The 24560-nt window shown below is 41.5% G+C and overlaps 1 protein-coding gene and 1 long non-coding RNA gene across 2 annotated transcripts; both read left to right on the top strand.

Annotated features, from left to right (window-relative positions):
- The first annotated feature begins 1642 nt into the window (after positions 1-1642).
- On the top strand, positions 1643-7775 carry LOC135571829 (uncharacterized). The gene is made up of 2 exons (XR_010463998.1): positions 1643-2326; positions 2453-7775. It is a non-coding gene; the product is annotated as an uncharacterized LOC135571829 (long non-coding RNA).
- Positions 7776-9685: 1910 nt separating this feature from the next.
- LOC115129822 (zinc finger protein 239-like) lies at positions 9686-18707 on the top strand. Its single transcript, XM_029660564.2, has 2 exons — positions 9686-10093; positions 15911-18707. Exons 1-2 carry the CDS (start codon positions 9778-9780, stop codon positions 16741-16743), a joined length of 1149 nt encoding a protein of 382 aa, XP_029516424.1. The 5' UTR covers positions 9686-9777; the 3' UTR covers positions 16744-18707.
- The last annotated feature ends 5853 nt before the right edge of the window (positions 18708-24560 follow it).

Below are 24560 nucleotides of genomic sequence, written 5' to 3'. Positions count from 1 at the left end.
CAGGTTGGATGGGGAGCATCGCTGCACAGCTATATTCAGGTCTCCGGAGATGTTCGATCGGGTTCAAGTCTGGGCTCTGGCTGGGCCACTCAAGGACATTGAGACTTGTCCTGAAGCCACTCCTGCGTTGTCTTGGCTGTGTGCTTGGGGTCGTTATCTGGTGCGACATATTTGGTGCGCTGAGACAGCCTATGTTTTTGTTGTGCATTGTCCCTGCCAAACAAACGTAATAAAATAAATATCAGTCTGTTTCCTTTTAGCCCACAAATATCTACAGTAGCTAACCCTCTACTGCACACATTTAGGTTTTTCCCTTATGTTCTGATGACGTGTACATCCCCAGGGGGCTGGAGACAACTCCCCACTACGTAAAAACACAATGCTGTTCGATGCTGCACCTCTGCACTCCGCGCAAAATTGCAGTGGGTTGGTTGGCTGAATGAATATCTCCTCTCTTGTATTTCTAATCCATCATTGTGTGTCTGCAACGGGCTCAGGTTGTTGAGAATATGCGCATTACAACAACCGCCTGCGCTGCCGCGGGTTATGTTCTGCTGAATAGCAGCCAAAATATATGCTGTATTATTGTTATTTCGCTGACGTCTGACAACGACTTGGTGTTTATAGTGTTCCAGGTGTTTCCAATCTGTACCAGATAACATTCAGTTTGGGATAAAACTCATCTTGACAAAATGTTACAAATACATATTTAAAATATTACATTAGATATTTTTACATTAACCAAATGAAACATTTGTCATCGTATGATCATCCCCATTTACACAAAACTCGTATAAATTATTTTGGAATTATGTCTTGTGAGAAAATTAGTCCAACGGTGCACTTTGGCTGCTCTATATGTGGTCTGGATCACTCGTAGATGTGCAAGGGTTTCAAGAGCCACGTTACTAACGAAGGCTCTGGGAAACACCTCGGCTACTAAAGATACATCGTAAGATGGTTCTAACGCTATACAAAGGCTCTGGGAAAACGATGCCCCGGGCTCCGTTTGCCAAAAGCAGTTTAAAGCTATATTCATCAAGATGATTTTGGGAACTGGGCCCCGGTCTTTACCCGCCGTTGCGCGTCAGAGTTAGAAAATACGTGTCATATGCTATAGGTCCGTGGACAGATCTCTTAAAACAAATATATCATACCTTATTATTTATGTAGCTTATAGGCTCATCTCAAATGGCCAGAATCTGACATAGGCAAGACTAAACTAACTATTCTCCATAGGTCATGACCACTGTAGATCATTGGTCATGACGCGCGAATTTCAACGGGCTGACTGCCCATGTGGTCTTGTTGTCTAAACTCGTAGACACTGAAGCTTGTGGTGATCAGCGGCATGTTATAGAGCCTATACACAATTATGTAGGCTACAGGTTAATCGTTAAGGTTGTAAAAGTTTTGGAAGTTGAAGTGACTGTCTCACTGACCTAGGCCAATTTGGACTCAGGACTGGTCACATGACCCACTACGTTGAGTGTCAATCGTCAAATCATTAGAACGAGAAACTGTTTTTTTTTTTTTTTTACAAATAAATATTGTTTGTTTATTCGATTACATATGCAGATTAAACAGGGAATATTTTTGCCCAAAAAGTACACCGACCCTGTGTCCAACTTTCATCACTTAAACGCTCCAGTCAGATTTAAGATGTGTGTGCAAAAGGGATTTATTTACAATCATAGCAATCAAACGAGTTAAAACGACATGTATTTATGGAAAATGATCTGGCGAGTTTAATAACGGCGAATTAAGCTTTCTCATTCCTTTATTGCATCACGTTAGCTCACACGAATTATTATTTTGATTAAACCGAATTTGGCTTCTTACGTCGATTTTCCTTAATTCTCTCGATAATGTTATAGATAAAGGATAAATGTGTCAACTCCTCTCTTGCTGCGCAAAACATTTTTGGGGGTGGTTTTTAGGCCTTGTCCGTGTGTTTCGAGTGGTCATTGATCTGGAAATGTTATCTCAACCTAGCAACACTAGAAAGAAGCATACTACATTGTTGTTTACAAAGGCTGTGGAGTAGAAGCTAGCCTAGGCTAATCAGACAGAGGTTTCAACCAACATTTCTTTGATAAAACGAACAGCTAGACTTTCATAACCATCGTCAATATGTCAAAACTACAGTTGTTTAATGTGTTCGTCACCGAGCGCTTGCCGGGAGCTGCTGTGGAGATATTCGTGGCCGTGGAGAAGATTATAGCAGAGTATCAGCAAGAACTCTGCTGTTCAGCAGAGGAGATCGAGCACCTACGGAGGCTGTTGGACATGGTTTTCCAACCAGAGATTAAGTTACACGGAGCAGGTTTGTAGCAAGCTACAGTTGTTATCACGAAGATATTTAATTTGTAGATTAACGTTACAAGACTTCATTCATGTGGCAGTTTGTAATATGCGCACTCTGAACGCAACATTGCTTTCTTGAATTCAGGGTAGAACGACTGCCCCCACCCATGGAAGCCACGAAGTTCGAGTCCGTTTCCCTGTGCTTGACATACGCAGTCTCTGCCAGGATAGCATGAAGTACAAAGACTGCACCGTTTTCCAACTGCATCTCCATCCCGAATCTTCCCATTGCCCCCCAGCAACATTAGCCTACATTTAGGCCATTGCTTATATATGTTGAGGTAAAGATCGGAGTATAATGCTGTATAGATGTCAACCCCAATACATGTTCATGACATCGTCATCAATCAACCGCATTACAGTTAAAAACTACTGACCACCACCACCACCTATTTCTATATGCTAACTATGCTACCAGTTTATATGAATGGGAGTTATCATTTAGCAGTCACTTTTTCCCGAACCTGAAAAGTGACAACTGATACATTTTATGCAGTGAAAACACCCAAATATATCCAAATCTTATTTTAGTAACCACATTGTGGGCCTGTTACAATCCATCAATCATGATGGATTTGACAAATATCCACTCTGTTAGATCAGATTTGTTGAATGTACGCCAATCCAGCGTCCTGTCCCCCATGGTCTGCTACCATTGACCTCTTTACCACATCTATCCCAATGACATATATACACTGCTCAAAAAAATAAAGGGAACACTAAAATAACACATCCTAGATCTGAATGAATGAAATATTCTTATTAAATACTTTTTTCTTTACATAGTTGAATGTGCTGACAACAAAATCACACAAAAATTATCAATGGAAATCAAATGTATCAACCCATGGAGGTCTGGGTTTGGAGTCACACTCAAAATTAAAGTGGAAAACCACACTACAGGCTGATCCAACTTTGATGTAATGTCCTTAAAACAAGTCAAAATGAGGCTCAGTAGTGTGTGTGGCCTCCACGTGCCTGCATGACCTCCCTACAACGCCTGGGCATGCTCCTGATGAGGTGGCGAATGGTTTCCTGAGGGATCTCCTCCCAGACCTGGACTAAAGCATCCGCCAACTCCTGGACAGTCTATGGTGCAACGTGGCGTTGGTGGATGGAGCGAGACATGATGTCCCAGATGTGCTCAATTGGATTCAGGTCTGGGGAACGGGCAGGCCAGTCCATAGCATCAATGCCTTCCTCTTGCAGGAACTGCTGACACACTCCAGCCACATGAGGTCTAGCATTGTCTTGCATTAGGAGGAACCCAGGGCCAACCGCACCAGCATATGGTCTCACAAGGGGTCTGAGGATCTCATCTCGGTACCTAATGACAGTCAGGCTACCTCTGGCGAGCACATGGAGGGCTGTGCGGCCCCCCAAAGAAATGCCACCCCACACCATGACTGACCCACCGCCAAACCGGTCATGCTGGAGGATGTTGCAGGCAGCAGAACGTTCTCCACGGCGTCTCCAGACTCTGTCACGTCTGTCACATGTGCTCAGTGTGAACCTGCTTTCATCTGTGAAGAGCACAGGGCGCCAGTGGCGAATTTGCCAATCTTGGTGTTCTCTGGCAAATGCCAAACGTCCTGCACGGTGTTGGGCTGTAAGCACAACCCCCACCTGTGGATGTCGGGCCCTCATACCACCCTCATGGAGTCTGTTTCTGACCGTTTGAGCAGACACATGCACATTTGTGGCCTGCTGGAGGTCATTTTGCAGGGCTCTGGCAGTGCTCCTCCTGCTCCTCCTTGCACAAAGGTGGAGGTAGCGGTCCTGCTGCTGGGTTGTTGCCCTCCTACGGCCTCCTCCACGTCTCCTGATGTACTGGCCTGTCTCCTGGTAGCGCCTCCATGCTCTAGACACTACGCTGACAAACCTTCTTGCCACAGCTCGCATTGATGTTCCATCCTGGATGAGCTGCACTACCTGAGCCACTTGTGTGGGTTGTAGACTCTGCCTCATGCAACCACTAGAGTGAAAGCACCGCCAGCATTCAAAGTGACCAAAACTTCAGCCAGGAAGCATAGGAACTGAGAAGTGGTCTGTGGTCTCCACCTGCAGAACCACTCCTTTATTGGGGGTGTCTTGCTAATTGCCTATAATTTCCACCTGTTGTCTATTCCATTTGCACAACAGCATGTGAAATTTATTGTCAATCAGTGTTGCTCCCTAAGTGGACAGTTTGATTTCACAGAAGTGTGATTGACTTGGAGTTACATTGTGTTGTTTAAGTGTTCCCTTTATTTTTTGAGCATATATATATATATATATATATATATACACACACTAAATTACTGCTAGGTGGTGCTGGGTCGAAGCCACCGCGCCTCCATCTTGGCACTTCGGGAAGCTATATAAAAGCATTTATTAATGTCTACATTAATCTCTGGTACATTTATTCTATTACAGACACATTAATGCAAAAATGAGCATATTTTTTTTTGGGGGGGGGGGTATATACAGTCAAATGTATTGATAAGTCAATTTGTCCTAGAAAGATTTACACAGTTATCAAAACGCCACGTTAATGTTTTTAAAATCCCCTATGGGAAAAATGAATGGTGTAAAAACGATTGGAACCATTTCCTTCTTCGACCGCTAGGTTTTATGGGTATTATGACTCATACTTAGGTTACTCCACATGGCTGACCAGTGGCTTCAAAGCCTCTCAATGGCCAATACATACAGTGCATTCGGAAAGTAGTCAGACCTTGACTTTTTCCACATTTTGTTATGTTACAGCCTTAATTCTAAAATGTATTCAATTGTTTTTTTCTTCTCATCAATCTACACACAATTCCCCATGACAAACAAAAACAGGTTGATCACGTCACTGATATAATTTACATAAGTAATAAGACCCTTTATTCAGTACTTTTTTGAAGCACCTTTGGCAGCGATTACAGCCTTGAGTCTTCTTGGGTATTTTTTGTTTTATATTTATTTAACCATGTAGGCCAGTTGAGAACAAGTTCTCATTTACAACTGCGACCTGGCCAAGATAAAGCAAAGGAGTGCGACAAAAACAACACAGTTACACATGGGATAAACAAACGTACAGTCAATAACACAATAGAAAAATCTATGTACAGTGTGTGCAAATGTAGAAGATTAGGGAGGAAAGGCAATAAATAGGCCATCGAGGCAAAATAATTACAATTTACCATTAGTATGTATGCACTACAAGCTTGGCACACCTGCATTTGGGGAGTTTCTCTGATGTCTTCTATGCAGTTCCTCTCATCCTCTGTCAAGTTGGATGGGGAGCGTCGCTGCACAGCTGTTTTCAGGTCTCTCCAGAGATGTTCAATCGGGTTCAAGTCCGGGCTCTGGCTGGGCCACTCAAGAACATTCAGAGACTTGTCCCGAAGCCACACCTGCATTGTCTTGGCTGTGTGCTTAGGGTCGTTGTCCTGTTGGAAGGTGAGCCTTTGCCCCAGTCTGAGGTCCTGAGCACTCTGGAGCAGGTTTTCATCAAGGATCTCTCTGTACTTTGCTCCATTCATCTTTGCCTTGATCCTGACTAGTCCTGACATCCTCACAGCATGATGCCGACACCGCCATGCTTCACCGTAGGGATGGTGCCTGGTTTCCTCTAGACGTGACGCTTGGCATTCAGGCCAAAGAGTTCAATCTTGGTTTCATCAGACCAGAGAATCTTGTTTCTCATGGTCTGAGAGTCTTTTAGGTGCCTTTTGGAAAACTCCAAGCGGGCTGTCGTGCCTTTTTACTGAGTAGTGGCTTCCGTCTGGCCACTCTACCTTAAAGGCATGAATGGTGGAGTGCTGCAGAGATGGTTGTCCTTCTGGAAGGTTCTACCATCTCCACAGAGGAACTCTGGAACTCTGTCAGAGTGACCATCAGGTTCTTGGTCATCTCCCTGACCAAGGCCATTCTCCCACGATTGCTCAGTTTGGTGGGACGGCCAGCTCTAGGAAAAGTCTTGGTGATTCCAAACTTCTTCCATTTAAGAATGTAGGCCATTAGGTTCTTGGGGACCTTCAATGCTGCAGAAATGTTTTGGTACCCTTCCCCAGATCTGTGCCTCGACACAATCCTGTCTCGGTGCTCTACAGACAATTCATGTGACCTCATGACTTGGTTTTTTCTGTGGGACCTTATGTAGACAGGTGTGTTCCTTTCCAAATCATGTCCAATCAATTGAATTTACCACCAATCAAGTTGTAGAAACATCTCAAGGATGATCGATAAAAACAGGATGCACCTGAGCTCAATTTCGAGTCTCATAGCAAATGATCTGAATACTTTTATTTTTAATACATTTGCTAAAAAAAACTAAAAAAACTGTTTTTGCTTTTTCATTATGGGGTATTGTGTGTAGATTGACGAGGAAAACAATTTAATAGAACCTGATGGAGAGGGCTTCAGAGTACCACAACCAACCTGTGATCAGCCCCTCTCAGTTCATCCAGACTACTCTGCTGCAGTGGAGAATCTATATCAGTGTAGACAATGTGGCAAAAACTTTACACGTAAGGGAAACTTAATCTTGCATTTAAAAATACACACAGGAGAGAAACCTCATCTGTGCAAACAGTGTGGCAAAAGCTTCATCCAGAAGGATGATTTGAACACACATACAAGGGTACACACAGGAGAGAATCCCTATCAGTGCAAACAATGTGGCAAAATGTTTAACCAGAAGGGACACTTGACCGTTCATTCAAGGATACATACAGGGGAGAGACCATATCAGTGCAAAAACTGTGGCAAAGCCTTCAACCAGAAGATAGAATTGACATTGCATATGAGAGCTCATACAGGAGAGAGACCATATATCTGCCCTGTATGCAAGAAAGGTTACATCACATTAAGCTATTTAAGATGTCTTAAGCTATTTAAGAAATATTACCAATGCAAAGAATGTTACAAATGCTTTGGTTATAAACATCGTCTAACATCACATATGAACACTCATACTAAAGGGCATAAATTATATTACTACACTGAGTGCAATAATAGCCTGAAATGAAAACAACAAATTAACATTTTGTCATTGTGAATTTCTTAATGCGTCCAACTTCTGAATAATTATGTTCTGTTTTCTGGCAATTGACAACAGAACAAACTGAGTAATGTGTGTTGAGGGGAAATCACCAGTCAGCATCAGATTGGTAAACTGAATCTAGCGCTCAGTTTCAGGGACCTACCCTCCAGAACACTGCTGGCTTCAGGAAGTCCTCACCACTGTATCTAGCACATAGCACACACTTCTAAACAACAGGAGTTCCTATTCAATTGTTTAACAATGACATACAGGATATCTTCTATTTGTACTGATGACTGCATGTTAGCATATTGAAGTAGCCTATTACATTTTTGTTGACAATCTATATAATACAGCAAATCATTTGTTTAAATAAAGTTGTTTTTTCAATGGATGTCATAGTGAAACCTTATTTTTCTCTGTTGAACATGATTTTTGTGCTGGTTCATATCAGGAAGGTTTAATACATCCTCAATTCCCTGCTTCTTACCCCCAACCCTTCCTGAACCATTAGGCAGATGGGAAACTATCTGAGCCCATACTCATAAAGGCTCAGAGGAGTGCTGATCTAGGATCAGATCACCACTGTAATTTAAAATGCAAAACTGATCCTAGATCAACACTCCTACTCTAAGACACTCTGTGAATAGAACCCTGTGTTACTGGTTTGGGTCAACATTTACCTCCTCACAGTTGGTGTCTCCTGACACATGATGATTTAAAGGTGCACCACAGACAGTACAGTATGAAGATGGGCATAAACTGCCCAAATAGAAATCCCTGATCACACTTCTAGGCGACGTTGGCTAGCTAAGCTCATGTGCAGAAACACGTCATCGGGTCGTCTCGTGCTGAATTACACGTGCTGGCCGTCAAATAAAGGCACTCCTTCCATATAAAGTTGTTTTTGATGAAAATGAAAACGTGTCAGTTTGTCACAAGGAGAAACACTTTAGGTGACAGACAGTGACACATTCAATACTGCCTTGTACACTCTTGCCCGCATCTAGCTTATCTAAGGTGTAATTATTAGTCTGACAGTTGCAAATGAGAGTTTCTATTGGACAAATTCAGGTATGTTTATTTCTGTTTCATTCCATCTGCATCCGTTTTTCCATCTGCAAACGTTTTTCAACAGAATCGTCAGAATGAATACAGCCCTGGTCACGCTGAAACACAGTTCACTTTCATAGCAGCCACATTATATACCTTCTCGCATCTATGTGCTCTCCTTCTCTCACCTTTTCCCTTCGCTTGTGGATTTCAATGCACAACACATCCGCTGTATGTGACCAGGTGAAAAAACCTCTCCAGGCCAAACCATATCATAACCCACTACACACAGCCTACATCGTTGTCACCATATTAGCTAAAGTAACATCATAGTCAATGTAGCTAATAGAAATAATAGGTTAGTAAACTCGCTACAATCATGCAGTAATGTTGCAGTGTACAGTCAGTAAACTGTTTAGCACTTACACCGGTGGGGCCCAGTGGTAATAAATGAGTAAAACCTAAAGCTTACCTTGACTTGGAAGAGCTCCAGTGTTGTGTTGGATAGTCATAGCCAGCTAGCTAACATAACATCCCTCTGTTTGAGTAGGCATTTTCTAGCTAAGCAAGTGAAACAAAGGAAACGACAGTCTCCCTCTTGCTTCTCCTTCATTTTGGAAGAAATTAAATTGTTAAAAACTGTTCAACTATTGTCTTTCTCTCTCTTTGACTGAACTACTCACCACATATTATGCACTGCAGTGCTAGCTAGCTGTAGCTTATACTTTCAGTACTAGATTAATTATCTGATCCTTTGATTGGGTGGACAACATGTCAGTTCATCCTGCAAGAGCTCTGATAGGTTGGTGGACGTCCTCCGGAAGTTGTCTATGGAAGGGGGTGAGAACCATGAGCCTCCTCGGTTTTGTATTGAAGTCAATGTACCCAGAGGAGGACGGGAGCTAGCTGTCCTCCGGCTACACCATGGTGATACCAGTGCTGTTGAGGCTACTGTAGACCTTCAATGCAAAAGTGTCTTTTAATACATTATTTTGTGACGTGAATATATTTAGTATAGTTTCATCTAAAAAGGACCACTTTTTAATGTTTTACTATTTAAATTTGTATAAAATTCACTGAGGATGATGGCCCTCCCCTTCCTCCTCTGAGGAGCCTCCACTGGTCCATTGTTGTCCAAAGGTTGCTTCCAGCCGCTAAACTAGGTGTCCCGTCCTTCCAGGTTGTTGGCCTGAAGTAGGCCTATATAGGTTTAAATAGTGGAATAGGGTGGTGGGGTTGTAATGGGTGTAGGGTTACATGATGCCGTATTTTACCTTTTTCATGTAAAGTATAAAGGATTTATACCCCAGTCTAGTTGGTGGCGGTAATGCAACATTTATTGGATGCCAACCGCCGTTAAATCTCATCGAAGAAGAAGAAGACGAAGAACGCTAAGCAGAATCAGAGAGGTTTCAACCAACATTTATTTGATAAAGCGAAAAGCTACTTTCATAACCATTGCTAATATGTCAAAACTACAGATGTTGAATGTGTTTGTCACCGAGCGTTTGTCGGCGGCTGCTGTGGAGATATTCGGAGCCGTGGAGAAGACGGTTGCAGAGTATCAGGAAGAAATCTGCCGTTCAGCGGAGGAGAACGAGCGTTTACGCAGGCTGTTGGATTTGGTTAGCAAACCAGAGATAAAGTTACACAGAGCAGGTTCGTACAACATTCTGTTGTTGTAACGAGATTTGACTAATAGACTAGATTCATGTTTATTTTCGATTTTTTTATTTAATCATGGAGTCATTCGTGTGCAGGGTTGCCAGGTCTAGCTAACATTTATAGACAATGACTACTCAAAACCTGCCACAAGGCCTGAAAACTAGCCCCAATTGTGGGGGGGGGGTAAAAAAGGATTTGCCACGTTTATCCAATAAACCCTTTTTCCATAACGTTATCGAGCGAATTAAGAAGGAATATTCACGTCACGACATCAGAATCAAAATTCGTTTTCCATGAAAATAATGATTATTCTGAGCTAACGTGATGTAATCGAGGAATTTTAACATGTCGCAAGAGGAAAGATAAATCGCCCTTATTAAACTCGCCAGATCATTTTCCGTGAACGGATGTCGATTTAATTCGTTTGACTGCTATGATTGTAAATCAATCCCATTTGCGCATGTGTATAACTTTAGATAAATCCGACAGAAGAGTTTGAGTGATGAAAGTTGGAGAGAGGATCACAATCTCTGCTGCAAGACACACTTGGACGAACTTCAGGCTATTTTCTGGCAGTTGTGTCCTTACGTGCCAGCAGGGTTGGGTAGGTTACTTTCTAAATGTAATCCATTAGTTACTAGTTACCTTTCCCAAATGTAATCAGTAACTTAACTTTTGGATTACCCAAACTCAGTAACGCAATATGATTTCATTCCGTCATGTTCCCCTTAAGAGGCATTGTAAGAAGACAAAAATGTATGTTTACTTTATTTAACTGTTGAGCCACATCTATTGCAGAATAAAACAATGTTACATTTTACATAGCTGGCCATATATGGATGTTAAATTTTACTTTATAGCATTGGTTATGTCGGCTTCTTCTAACTATTCACTTTCTACTACATATAATAATACAATTAAATTATATCTTTACATTAAATCCAAAGTCTTTCAGAATTCCAGTCATTCCAATAAATGCTATACACCAATCATCTTCAAGAATAGGACTTGGAAATATGGAAGGATATATTAGCCAAATTGTTTTACCTGAGTTTGACCCCAAAATTAAGGATTTATTAGCCAGCACTGTAATGAGTGTTTATGATTTTGTTGTCATAGAGGACTGATTGGGCTCATTGATTCGAGTGGGAAAATAAATGCAGCGCTCTTGGAATGGCATGCTTTGAGCACTAATGAAAAAAATCCATTTGCTATAGGCCTATTGTTTACCTTTTTGTTGGTGACACGTTGATATCTTGATAATATGCAGCTATTTAAAGGGCAAATCCACAGAAGAAACAATAACAAAATGGTCGCCCCACCTCTGATTTGGTAAAAAGCTGAGGGATGGGCCTGGAGAAATTTAACCACTCTCAGATTAATAGACAGAGCTATGGATGAAAGGACTGACCATCCATGATATAAAAATTATTGTTTTAACCATGTTAAGAGGCTTTACAGTGTTTGTTTACATTTACAATATTTTAGAAACATTGGAGTAAAACAAGCTTATATTTTGGGTTCTCATGGAATGTGACAGTTGAACTAAGCTCATGAGGCATTTATAAGTTATATTCTTCAAGAATTAATGGATCTGTTATATACAGGACTAGTCAAAAACTTGACATACCTACTCATTCAAGGATTTTTATTTTTACTATTTTCTATGTTGTAAAATAATAGTGAAGACATCAAAACTATGAAATAACATATGGAATCATGTAATAACCAAAAAGGTGTTAAACAAATGAAAATATATTTTAATATTTTAGATTCTTCAAAATAGCCACCCTTGCCTTGATGACAGCTTTGCATACGCTTAGCATTCTCTCAACCAGCTTCACCTGGAATGCTTTTCCAACAGTCTTGAAGGAGTTCCCACATATGCTAAGCACTTGTTGGCTGCCTTTCCTTCACTCTGCGGTCCAACTCATCCCAAACCATCTCAATTGGGTTGAGGTCTGGTGATTGTGGAGGCCAGGTCATCTGATGCATCTGATGGTTACAACATGATTCCATATGTGTTATTTGATAGTTTTGATGTCTTCACTATAATTCTATAATTTAGAAAATAGTAAAAATAAAGAAAAACCCTGGAATGAGGAGGTGTGTCCAAACTTTTGACTGGTACTGTATATATAATTTATAAATCAAAAAATGGAAGTAGCAACTACAGATTGCCACTTTTAAGTCTATCAAAAGTGTCCAGTAGTCCTATGGATTATTATTATTTTTATCAGCATGAATTTGACTGAGCAATAAAAGCCCCACTTGTATTCCATAGGCTGGGATTTGCACTATGCAGCTGTTGCAAGAGCACATTTTTGACTGGCTGTCCACTGGTTTCAAAAACAATGATTGATAGGCAGCTTAAATGTATTGAATTCAACCCTTATTGGGTTCAAATACACATTTAGATTTGTGAACAGCCATCCACAACAACCACAATAAGGCGCAGGTATCTAAATGAGAGAGCAGCAGTGTGATTCACATCATTGAGCTAGGTAGATATCAATAAGAAGTGATATCTGTATGCAGTAGACTACACCACTGCTGTCATCCCAACCCCTTGTGCCAGACTACAAACCATTATAAAAGGCCTATTTGCGATATTGGATTGTCATTTCAATAGGCATAGGCTACTGACTAACATCTGGGTTTATGATTGTAATTCAACTTTGGCATGGTTTGGTTAGCTAGATGCAGGTAGCCTATAGCCCCTGATAGGCAAGATGTAAAGTGAACGATTTAGCAGCTTGCTTAGTTCAAATTGACAGACTCATTTATTCAACATATAGTAAGGCAATTTTGGGGTAAGAAGTGCTTGTTGCCCAATAGTCTGCTGGAATAGGCTACTAAGGATGGGGTCGTAATTTCAATCATTGAATAACATATTCATATGGATATGAACTAATATGCTTGTCAACAACAGCCAGTGTTTATTTTTTTTTTTACCTGTAGCCTATTCTGACTGACTGTTAAGTCAATGTAATGCATTCTAACAAAAGCTGATCCGCAATTGCGATAGAGCTGTGAGATCACAATTGATAACTTCGCATTTAATTAACTAAACATGGGCATTAATAATTAATAATAACACAAGGCTACAACAAAAATAACCTGAAGTTATAGGCTATTTATTAAATCCGTTTGCCAGCTCCAGATATGCTACACAAGTGGCACAAATTGATTTGCAATGACTACAATGATATCGTTATTTCAACTATTTTTGTATCAAATGGTAGGAGGCTACAGTAGCCTACAAAGCCATATAAATTAGTACTCTACTTGATGGCCAACATATGCCAATGTGTCATTCTACACATTTTAATGTCTTTTTTTTTTTATTGTGGGCTTTTCCCGGAGAGGGAGTTCCATAACGGCCATTTCAAATGTCCACTCGAGACTCAAGAACTGCTGCTCTGTCACACCTCCTTCCGGCACTCCCCAACACTCATTCAGCAACAGCCTCCCTCACTGCATCATAGTCAGCAGCAACCGGTCACAGTAAAAAAAAAATATATATATATATTTTTTTTTTTAAAGAAATGCGATTATGGCCGCAGTGCAGGCCAAAATGCCTGCAGCCCGCGAACAATTCACCAGCAAAATCGTTTTCCAAGTAGCCCAAATGTCGGGGAAAACCACAGGCATGGCAACCCTGCTCATGTGACACGTTGTGATACGTTAAAAGGAAGAGGCTGTACGAACACGCCTTGTTCCCAAATTGATGACGTATGTTTCGCAGTTGAGATTCGGGTGGAGATGAATGGATTCGGTTCAGTCAGTCATCCTGGTGATACTAGTTTATGCTGGCGAGTTGTCAACAGCAGCATTGCGCTAGTTTAAACATGTAAAAGACAGTGAGGTTTATTTCGATGGGCGAGGGAGAAATAACTTGTGGTATTGGTCACCATCTGGATATCACCCTGATATGCCAATTAGCTAACGTATCGACAAACTCGATCCATTGGAATACTGCTTTACTTGGATCTTATTTTAAAGAGCGCTCCGTTAGCCACGCCCCCAGGACGTTGCTCGGCATGTTGCAGTGGGACACGTTTTAATAGGAAGAAACGCCTGTCAATTTAAAATTGGACCGCCGTGGTTCTGTGTAGCCGTGTTATGCTTACATATCTGAGACCAGTGTATTGCAGGTAATTTCGTCTGATTTAAATAAAATATATTTGAGTTGGTAACAGGGAAACAACGCTGAGTCCTATACAGTTTGAGGTTTTACTTATTAAAACGTGTCCCAGTCCAGTTTGCCTATCTCTGCCCTCTGGGCAGAGATATGCAAACCCTTCACCGTGCATCTGTATCACATGTCGCTGGCGGTAGCTACTTGGTCAATTTGTTCCAGCCCACTTGATTATATTTCAAGTAGGACAGCAACCTGCATGATAAATAATGTGTAATTTTGGTAGTCACCATGATGGAGTCTACTGCTCAACAGGGAGAGTTGCACCGCATCCCGGCAACAACAAAACGGGGCACAGTCTGTCCTTCAATCTTGATTGCCGAGTACTGCTGTCCTGCAGTAGGGAGAGGGAGGTAAACTAGATAGGCTAGCCAATATCAGGCCAGAGTGACAGCTAAAGCACATTTATTGTAGTGATTTTCACCGAAAATGTACAACTGTGGCAACGTCTACATAAAACAAATCAACAATGGAATGAAGTCCCAACTTCGGCAAACAAGTTTACAATTCTCGACAGGTTACGTGGGTACAGTAAGGATGTTGTTTGGTGACCCGTTACAAAATAGAACTAGCTAGCTGAGGAGGGCTGATTAGGACGACTGACTGAACCGAATCCGTTCATCCCTACTCAACTCTCTGCACGACAAACGTCATCAATTTTGGGCACCAGGCTTGTCCGTATAGCCTCTACCATGCTAAAGAGCTTCGTCTCTTCCTCGGTCGTCACTAGATAACACAGCCACAAAGTCTTAAATAACCCCTCCTATTTCTAAAATGTCTCTTCATAAAATGTGATTTTAAACTTAACCACACTGATTAGGCTTTATGCCTAATCTTAAGAAAGGTTAACAAAAAAATATATATCAAATAGCACATTTTAGCCAATTTTGACTTTGTGGCTGTGGAAACCCTTCCTTTCTGGCTATCCTCGGAACGAAACTCTGGTTCACCAACATTGCTTTGTATAAATCACGTGCTGGGGAGCGGTTCTAAGGACATTCCTGACCCGTAAACGACTAATCAAACTCTAAAACTGACCCTTACCTTAACCCAAACCATTAACCTTAACACTGAACTTAAACTAATTTTAAACTCATTCTGAAATCAAATACACTTTTGCAGATCAGGAGTGCAGGAGTCAGGATACTTTTCTGTGCTGTTTAGTATAGACTAGTCAACGAAATCGTCTTATTTTTGAGCACAGAGAGGGCTTCCAAACAACATTTCTGATACTTTATTAAAGCTGGAATATGCCATTTTCTGGCCAACTGACCAAATTCAGATAGAAATGTAGTTATAGATCTGTCATTCTCATTGAAAGCAAGTCTAAGAAGTGGTAGATCTGTTCTATATGTGCTATGCACATTATCTGCTTCCCATTCTTAAGTTTAGTTTTTTACACAAGCTTCAAACAACTGAAAATACAATATTTTTGGTTATGGAAAATATATTTCACAGCAGTTTAGATGGTACAATGATTCGCTACACTTTACTTGCTTGTTTTGTCATTTAAACTGAAATAAGGAAAACTATTAGAATTTTAGTAACCAAGAAATGACTGAGCGATTTCTGCATAGTGCACCTGTTTACGATATATTTTTTCCCTCCAGACTTCCAGGTACTGCCTCCTGCCGTTCACCCTGAGCAGCAGAACTGTAAGCAGGAGTGGAGCCCCAGTCTGGGGCAGGAGGACCCAGAACCCACACAGATTAAAGAGGAACAACAGGAGCACAGACTCAGTCAGGAGGACCCACCTCAGCACTCACATCTTTACCAAAACCAAACTGTGGATGATGGAGAGAGGGGTATTCTACCTATCATCATAACTGAAGAGATCAAAACAGAACCTGATGGAGAGGGCTACATAGTACCAGAACCAACCAGTGATCAGCCCCTTTCAGTTCATCCAGACTACTCTGCTGCAGTGGAGAAACCATATCGGTGTCAACAATGTGACAAAAGCTTCACACGTAAGGGACACTTGACCATTCATTCAAAGATACACACAGGAGAGAAATCTTATCTGTGCAAACAATGTGACAAAAGCTTCATCCAGAAAGGCGACTTAGACAGACATACTAGGGTACACACAGGAGATAATCCATACCAGTGCAAACAATGTGGCAAAATGTTTAACCAGAAAGGAAGCTTGACCATCCATTCAAGGATACATACAGGGGAGAAACCTTATCAGTGCAAAGACTGTGACAAATCCTTCAACCAGAAGATGGAATTGATATTGCATATGAGAGTTCACACAGGGGAGAGACCATATAATTGTCCTGTATGCAAGAAAAGTTACATGGCATTAAGCTATTTAAGACTTCATCAGCGTGTTCACACCGGGGAGAAACCTTACCAGTGCAAAGAATGTGGAAAATGCTTTGGTTATAAAGGAAGCTTGAAGTCTCATATGAGCACTCACACAAAAACTTCAGCCTGAAGTGAGAACAACAAATGATTACTCGCATGAATTTCTTGTTACATCCAACTTGTAAATAATTTGTTATGTTCTATTTTCTGGCATTTGACAACTAAACAAATGTAGTTATGTGAGAGGAGTGATAAAACATCAGTCAGTATCAGATTCGTAAGCTCATTTTTGCTCTCACTTTTTTTGGATACCTACTGGCTAGGACAATGAGGGAATTTGACAATGCTGGCCCGGCTGAAAAGTGATTGCATCCTTTTTGAAACCAGGCTGCCTCACGGGCATGAGCCACTCCTCCCTCACCACTTTTGCCTGGTCACATGACAGGCCATAGTCCGCGGTTCAGCCTAATCAAACTCCTGCACTGCTCGCTTCAGGAAGTCGTCACAGCTGTGTCTAACAGAGCACACACTTGGATTCCTAAACAACAGGAGTTCATAATCAATTGTTTAACAATGACATACAGGATATTTGGGCCACTATCTTCTATCTGTACTTTTGTCTGCATGTTAGAATATTGAAGTAGCCTATATAGTCTTTGTTGACTATATAATGCAGCAAATATTTTATATGTTTCATTTTTTTTAAATAAAAAAAAATGGGGGTGTAGATCTGCTTTAATATTGCAGACAGATTGTGGTTTTCAATGTAATTGTCTGCATCATTTCCAATCCCCCATAAATGTTTTTGTGTTTTTTATATATATATATATATTTTAATATATTTAATTTTAATATTTTCCTCTAACCCTACCATCCCTCCCCTAATTGTAGTAAACTAATGAACAACAACACTTAGGCTTCTACTTCCATCTTATATATACACTATATACATTTTACGGACACAGTATATTTTACAATAGTTATCTTTTGTGTGTTTTTAGTCCCTTCCTTCAGCTACCCTCAACCTCTCCCATATATCTCTGAACACCATCCAATGTTGATTTCTATTTGCCATATGTTTTCCAACTGTGCTGTTTCACATACGTTCTGAAACTCTACACATTTTACGGACACTGTTTATTTTTAGTCCCACCCTTCAACTCCACTCAACCCCTCCCATCTATCTCTGAACATCATCCAGTTTTGATTTCTATTTGCCAGACCAAAGGACAGATTTCCACCTGTTTAATGTCCATTGCTCGTGTTACTTGTTCCAAGCAAGTCTCTTCTTCTTATTGGAGTCCTTTAGAAGTGGTTTCTTGGCAAATTCGACCATGAAGGCCTGATTCACGCAGTCTCCTCTGAACAGTTGATGTTGAGATGTGTCTGTTGCTTGAACTCTGAAGCATTTATTTGGGCTGCAATTTCTGAGGCTGGTAACTAATGAACTTATCGTCCGCAGCAGAGTTAACTCTGGGTCTTCCTTTCCTGTGGCGGTCCTCATGCGAGCCAGTTTCATCATAGCGCTTGATGGTTTTTGCGACTGCACTTGAAACTTTAAAAGTTCTTGACATTTTCCTCATTGACTGACCTTCATTTCTTAAAGTAATGGACTGTCGTTTCTCTTTGCTTATTTGAGCTGTTCTTGCCATAATATGGATTTGGTATTTTACCAAATAGGGCTATCTTCTGTATACCACCCCCTACCTTGTCACAACACAACTGATTGTCTCAAACGCATTAAGAAGGAAGGAAATTCCACAAATTAACTAGGCACACCTGTTCATTGAAATGCATTCCAGGTGACTCCCTCATGAAGCTGGTTGAGAGAATGCCAAGATTGTGGAGGGATGTCATCAAGGCAAAGGATGGCTACTTTGAAGAATCTCAAATATATTTTGATTTGTTTTACACTTTTTTGGTTACTACATGATTCCATATGTGTTATTTCATAGTTTGTCTTCACTATTATTCTACAATGTAGAAAATAATAAAAAGGTGTGTCCAAATGTTTGACTGGTACTGTATATAACTGGTATATATAACATTCTATTGGTTGCAAGAATTTTGTATAATTAAAAATGAAAAACACTGTTTGGAATCCGCCGTCATTTAGTGTATCTGTTCATGTGCCATGGAATCAGTACATCAAAAATCTCTTCCCAACTATTTTGCAATCTATATGGCACAGCTGTCAATTTTTTGTCCTTAACTGAAACTGGTATACTTCATCACAATTTTCTTTAACCAATTATGGTCTTTAATGCCGACAGACAAGTTCCTTTCTTCCTCCCCCTTCCACTTGCCTCTTCCATTTTTGTGGTAATGCTGCAATTAGTTGGTTGTAATTTTGGGTAGAGCAGACATTTCCATATATTTGTGTTGGCTGCATGTGTGACAACTCCACCAGTCCTGTCTGTGATATCATTTACAAAGATTATACAGTTGTAATTTAAAAAAATCCAAAATCATGTTTTTTTAACCAATTAGTATATTTGAGTTGAACCGTTATTTATTGTAATATTTGTTCTGTCTTTTTCTGGTGGATTAAACTGAAATTGCAACCAACTTTCTACAGCTTGTTTTAAAAATAGAGATATTTTGGAGATTTAATTTTTAAATAACTGAAAGTGAGAGGTTGAAATCTGAATAAATGGGAAAAGGCCATTCTTGAACATGTGGTGAGACATTCTTACTAATCTGCTAGAGAACCAGTACGGATTTAAGTATAACTTTGTATGAAGCCTTTAGTGAGAGGTCGAATGCTTTAATATTTAATCATTTCTGCCCTCCGAGTTCATATTCATTATATAAATAGGCCCGTTTAATTTTGTCTGGTTTATCGTTCCAAATCAAATTGAATATTTTTTTTCACTAGGTGTAGGCAAGGCCATATGTAAACTGGGACATGACTAAAGAGTTAATCGCGGGACTTTTCCACAAATAGACAGGTATTTTCATTTCCATGGTAGCAAGATCTTATCTGTTTTTACTAACTTTCTATTAAAATGTATTGTAGTGAGAATTTCTTTCTTTCGGGATATGAAAACAGAGTATGTTCTCCAACCCTAACCACTCAGACCCTGCCCAAATGGTTATGCACCATTGCAATCGTCGCTCTCTCTATCCCACTACGCTCTCCTCTTCTATCCTATCATCTCTCCCTTCTGCTAAATCCTTCTCCCTCCTGATTCTGCCTCTTCGACCCCACTCTCCTCCCTTTCCGCATCCTATGACTCACACTGTCCCCTTTCCTCCTGGTCGTGTCGGCCCTGCCCTCCTGCTTCGTGGCCAGCTTAGCAAAATTGTAGGAAAACTAAACTTCCGGAGGACCTACCTTCTCTTCCTCTGTATCCACTGCTAAAGCTACATTCTACCACTCTAAATTTTAAGCTTCTGCCTCTAACCCTCTGAAACTATTTTTTACCTTCTCCTCCCTTCCTCCTTTCCTCTCTACGGACGACTTTGTCAGCCACTTTGGAAAACAAGGTTGACGACATCCGCTACTCATTCACTCAGGCTATTGGTCTCACTCACACAGAACTGCCCTATGCCTTGACCTCTTTCTCCCCTCTCTCTCCAGATGACATCCGCTACTCATTCACTCAGGCTATTGGTCTCACTCACACAGAACTGCCCTATGCCTTGACCTCTTTCTCCCCTCTCTCTCCAGATGACATCCGCTACTCATTCACTCAGGCTATTGGTCTCACTCACACAGAACTGCCCTATGCCTTGACCTCTTTCTCCCCTCTCTCTCCAGATGACATCCGCTACTCATTCACTCAGGCTATTGGTCTCACTCACACAGAACTGCCCTATGCCTTGACCTCTTTCTCCCCTCTCTCTCCAGATGACATCCTGCGACTTGTGAGGTCTGGCCGCCTGAATCTGTCCGCTCGACACCATCTTCAGACCATCTCTGGAGACCTCCCATTCCTCACTTCCCTCATCAACTCATCCCTGACCACTGGCCGAGTCCCTTCTAACTGCAAAATGGCCTGAGTTGCTGACCTCCTCAAGAAACCAACACTCGACTCATCTGACGTCAAAAACTATAGCAAAAACTATAGACCTGTATCTCTTCTTTCTTTTCTTTCCATATCACTTGAGCGTGCGGTCTCTGATCAACTTTCTTGTTATCTCTCTCAGAATTATCTTTTTGACCCTAACCAGTCAGGCTTCAAGACGGGTCACTTAACCGAGACTGTGCTTCTCTGTCATGGAGGCTCTCCGCACTGCCAAAGCTGACTTTCTCTCCACTGCCTTCGACACAGTGAACCATCAGATCCTCCTCCCCACCCTCTCAGGGCTGGGTGTCTCAGGCGTCGCACACCCTTGGATTGCATCCTACTTACCAGGTGAGGTGGAGAGGATCTGTGTCTGCACCACGTACTCTCACTACTGGTGTCCACCAGGGCTCAGTTCTAGGCCCTCTCCTCTTCTCTCTATTGTTGTGGAAATTCTAAACAGAAAGAAAGACAGAGACTCCTCAAAACAACTTATTTTATTTTAAGATTTGCAATAATGGAGCAGGTGCAACAGTCAAGAGCCCAACAAACAACAGTTGGTTCTCAGCCTTTATAGGAAAATACAACCTCTTGTCTATGTGGCATTTTAGCAGGTGTGTGAGATCATGGTGGGAGCATAGTGTACAAACAGGTGATAATGCCAGTTGTGTTACTCCTTTCTGCTGATAGAATTGTCGCTGCTGCTCAAGCTAGCCTCTGTTCTCTTCATATCTCCACACAGCTGTGCCCTTGAAAGATAGGAAAAGAACAGGATGGACCAAAAAAACAGGTCACTCAGACGGCCCTTTTGTCTTTGGCCACGTGACTAAGTTACTCAGAAACAAGAGAGGAAAAACACTGGCTTCTTCTTACACGATAGAAATGGACAGTGGAAATGTACAGGTTTAAGGCGTATACAAATGATGTGCATAACAGAGTTTGTAATTTTGTCACTCTACACCAAATCGCTCGGTCCCATCATATCCTCACATGGTCTCTTCTATCAAAGCTATGCGGCTGACACTCAACTACTTTTCTCCTTACCCCCTTCTGACACCCAGCTGGCGACATGCATCTCTGCGTGCCTGGCAGATATCTCAACATGGATCTCGGCCCACCACCCCAAGCTCAACAAGACGAAACTTCTCTTCCTCCCAGAAGGCCTGCCCGATCAAAGACCTCTCCATCACAGTTGACAACTCCACAGTGTCCCCCTCCCAGAGTGTAAAGAACCTTGGCGTGACCCTGGACAACACCCTGCTGTTCTCTGCAAACACCGAAGTAGTCACAGTCTCCTGCAGGTTCATGCTCTTCAACATCCGTAGAATACGACCCTACCTCACACAGGAAGCGGTGCAGGTCCTAATCCAGGAACTCGTCCTCTCCAGTCTGGACTACTATCACTTGCTACTGGCTGGGCTTCCCACTCGTGCCATCAAACCCCTGAAATTATCCAGAACGCTGCAGCCCGTCTGGTTTTCAACCTTCCCAAGTTCTCTCATGTCACCGTGCTCCTCCGCACACTCCACTGGATTCCAATTGAAGCTCCCATCCACTACAAGACCATGGTGCTTACCTACGGAACAACAAGAGGAACTTCCCTTACCCACATTCAGGCTATGCTCAAACCCTACACCCCAACCCGAGCACTCTGTTCTGACACCTCAGGTCTCTTGGCCCTCCCACCCCTACGGGAGGGCAGCTCCCACTCAGCCCAAGTTCTTCTCTGTCCTGGCACCTCAATGGCTTCTCCCTGAAGCTAGGACAGCAGAGTCCCTGCCCATCTTCCAAAAACATCTGACAACTTTCAAACAGTATCTTAAATAATCCTCCTCCTCACCTCAAGGTTTTTGGTGTCCGTTACAGGAAAGCCCCACACAAACCTCCACCATAGATTTTTTAACTAACCTGTTCTTGGCGATAATTTCTTAGATCTCGATTCCATTTGTAGGTGGTTCTAGAAAAACAAGAAAACTCAGAAAGATATTAAATCCATGTTTTGTACCCTGCTCCAGAGTTCCTCTGTGGAGATGGGAAAATCTTCAGGAAGAACAACCATCTCTGCCGCACTCCACCAATCATGCCTTTATGTAGCCGAACAGAAGCCACTCCTCTGTAAAAGACACATGACAGCCCGCTTGGAGTTTGCCAAAAGGCACCTAAAGGACTCGGACCATGAGAAACAAGATTCTCTGGTCTGACGAAACCAATATTGAACTCTTTGGCCTGAATGCCAAGCGTCACGTCTGTAGGAAACCTGGCACCATCCCTAAGGTGAAGAATGGTGGTGACAGCATCATGCTGTGGTGATATTTTTCAGCGATGATCTGCAGAGAAGAATTGGAGAAACTCCCTAAATACAGGTGTGCCAAGCTTCATACCCAAGATAACTCGGGGCTGTAATCGCTGCCAAAGGTGCTTCAGCAAAGTACTGAATAATGGGTCTGAATAGTTATGTAAATGTGATATTTAAAAAATATTTACAAACCTGTTTTTGCTTTGTCATTATGGGCTATTGTGTGTATATTGAGGGGGGGGGGACTATTTAATCCATTTTAGAATAAGGCTGTAACGTAACAAAATGTGGAACAAGTCAAGGGGTCTGAATACTTTCCGTATTCCGTACAAGTTTTGCTCAAAGCAGCCAACTAAAGTAATGTAGTCAACGTAAGTTCAATCACAAAGGCTGGTCTGAGTGCATTTCTTGTTTCATTCAGTAGTACAGCACAATTCACAGTTGCATTTCATCATGGGCACAGTGGGAATTTATATCTGTGATGTTTAAAGGATGTTTGCTGAGATGAATTATCTGGAACGCTTTATAAAGAAACATTTTCAATAGAGAGGTCACAACATTCATTATGCTATTATATGCTCGTTTTTTTTTACTTGTAAGGAGGGTAATGTGCATTGTACACGTAACTACAGTTGGTGGTTATCTATACAGAAAAAAATCTAAATGCAACATGTAAAGTGTTGGTCCCATGTTTCATGAGCTGAAATTAAAGATCATTGGAAGGTTATTTCCCTCAAATGTTGTGCACAAATTTGTTTACATCCCTGTTCGTGAGCATTTCTCCTTTCCCAAGATAATCCATCCACCTGACAGGTGTAGCATATAAAGAAGCCGATTAAACAGCATGATCATTACACAGGTGCACCTTGTGCTGGGGAAAATAAAAGGTCACTAAAATGTGCAGTTTGTCACACAATGCCACAGATGTCTTAAGTTGAGAGAGCGTGCAATTGGCATGTTGACTACAGGAATGTCCACCAGAGCTGTTGCCAGAGAATTCAATGTTAATTTCTCTACCATAAACCGACTCCAACGTCTATTTAGAGAATTTGGCAGTACATCCAACCAGCCTCACAATCGTAGAACATGTGAAACCACTCCAGCCAAGGACATCCACATCCAGCTTCTTCACCTGTGGCATCATCTGAGACCCGCCACCGCTACATTATTCATCTCATATGTATACGTATATACTGTACTCTATATCATCTACTGCATCTTTATGTAATACATGTATCACTAGCCACTTTAAACTATGCCACTTTGTTTACATACTCATCTCATATGTATATACTGTACTCGATACCATCTACTGCATCTTGCCTATGCCGCTCTGTACCATCACTCATTCATATATCTTTATGTATACATTCTTTATCCCTTCACACTTGTGTGTATAAGGTAGTAGTTTTGGAATCGTTAGTTAGATTACTCGTTGGTTATTACTGCATTGTCGGAACTAGAAGCACAAGCATTTCGCTACACTCGCATTAACATCTGCTAACCATGTGTATGTGACAAATACATTTGATTTGATGAACCTGAGGAGTATTTCTGTCTGTAATAAAGCCCTTTTGTGGGGAAGAACTATTTCTGATTTGCTGGGCCTGGTGATGCCAAGAGTGTGGAAAGCTGTCATCA

The sequence above is a fragment of the Oncorhynchus nerka genome, linkage group LG5, assembly GCF_034236695.1.
Source record: "Oncorhynchus nerka isolate Pitt River linkage group LG5, Oner_Uvic_2.0, whole genome shotgun sequence".
Classification (NCBI taxonomy): Eukaryota; Metazoa; Chordata; class Actinopteri; order Salmoniformes; family Salmonidae; genus Oncorhynchus; species Oncorhynchus nerka.
This window is presented reverse-complemented; position numbering and strand designations above follow the sequence as displayed.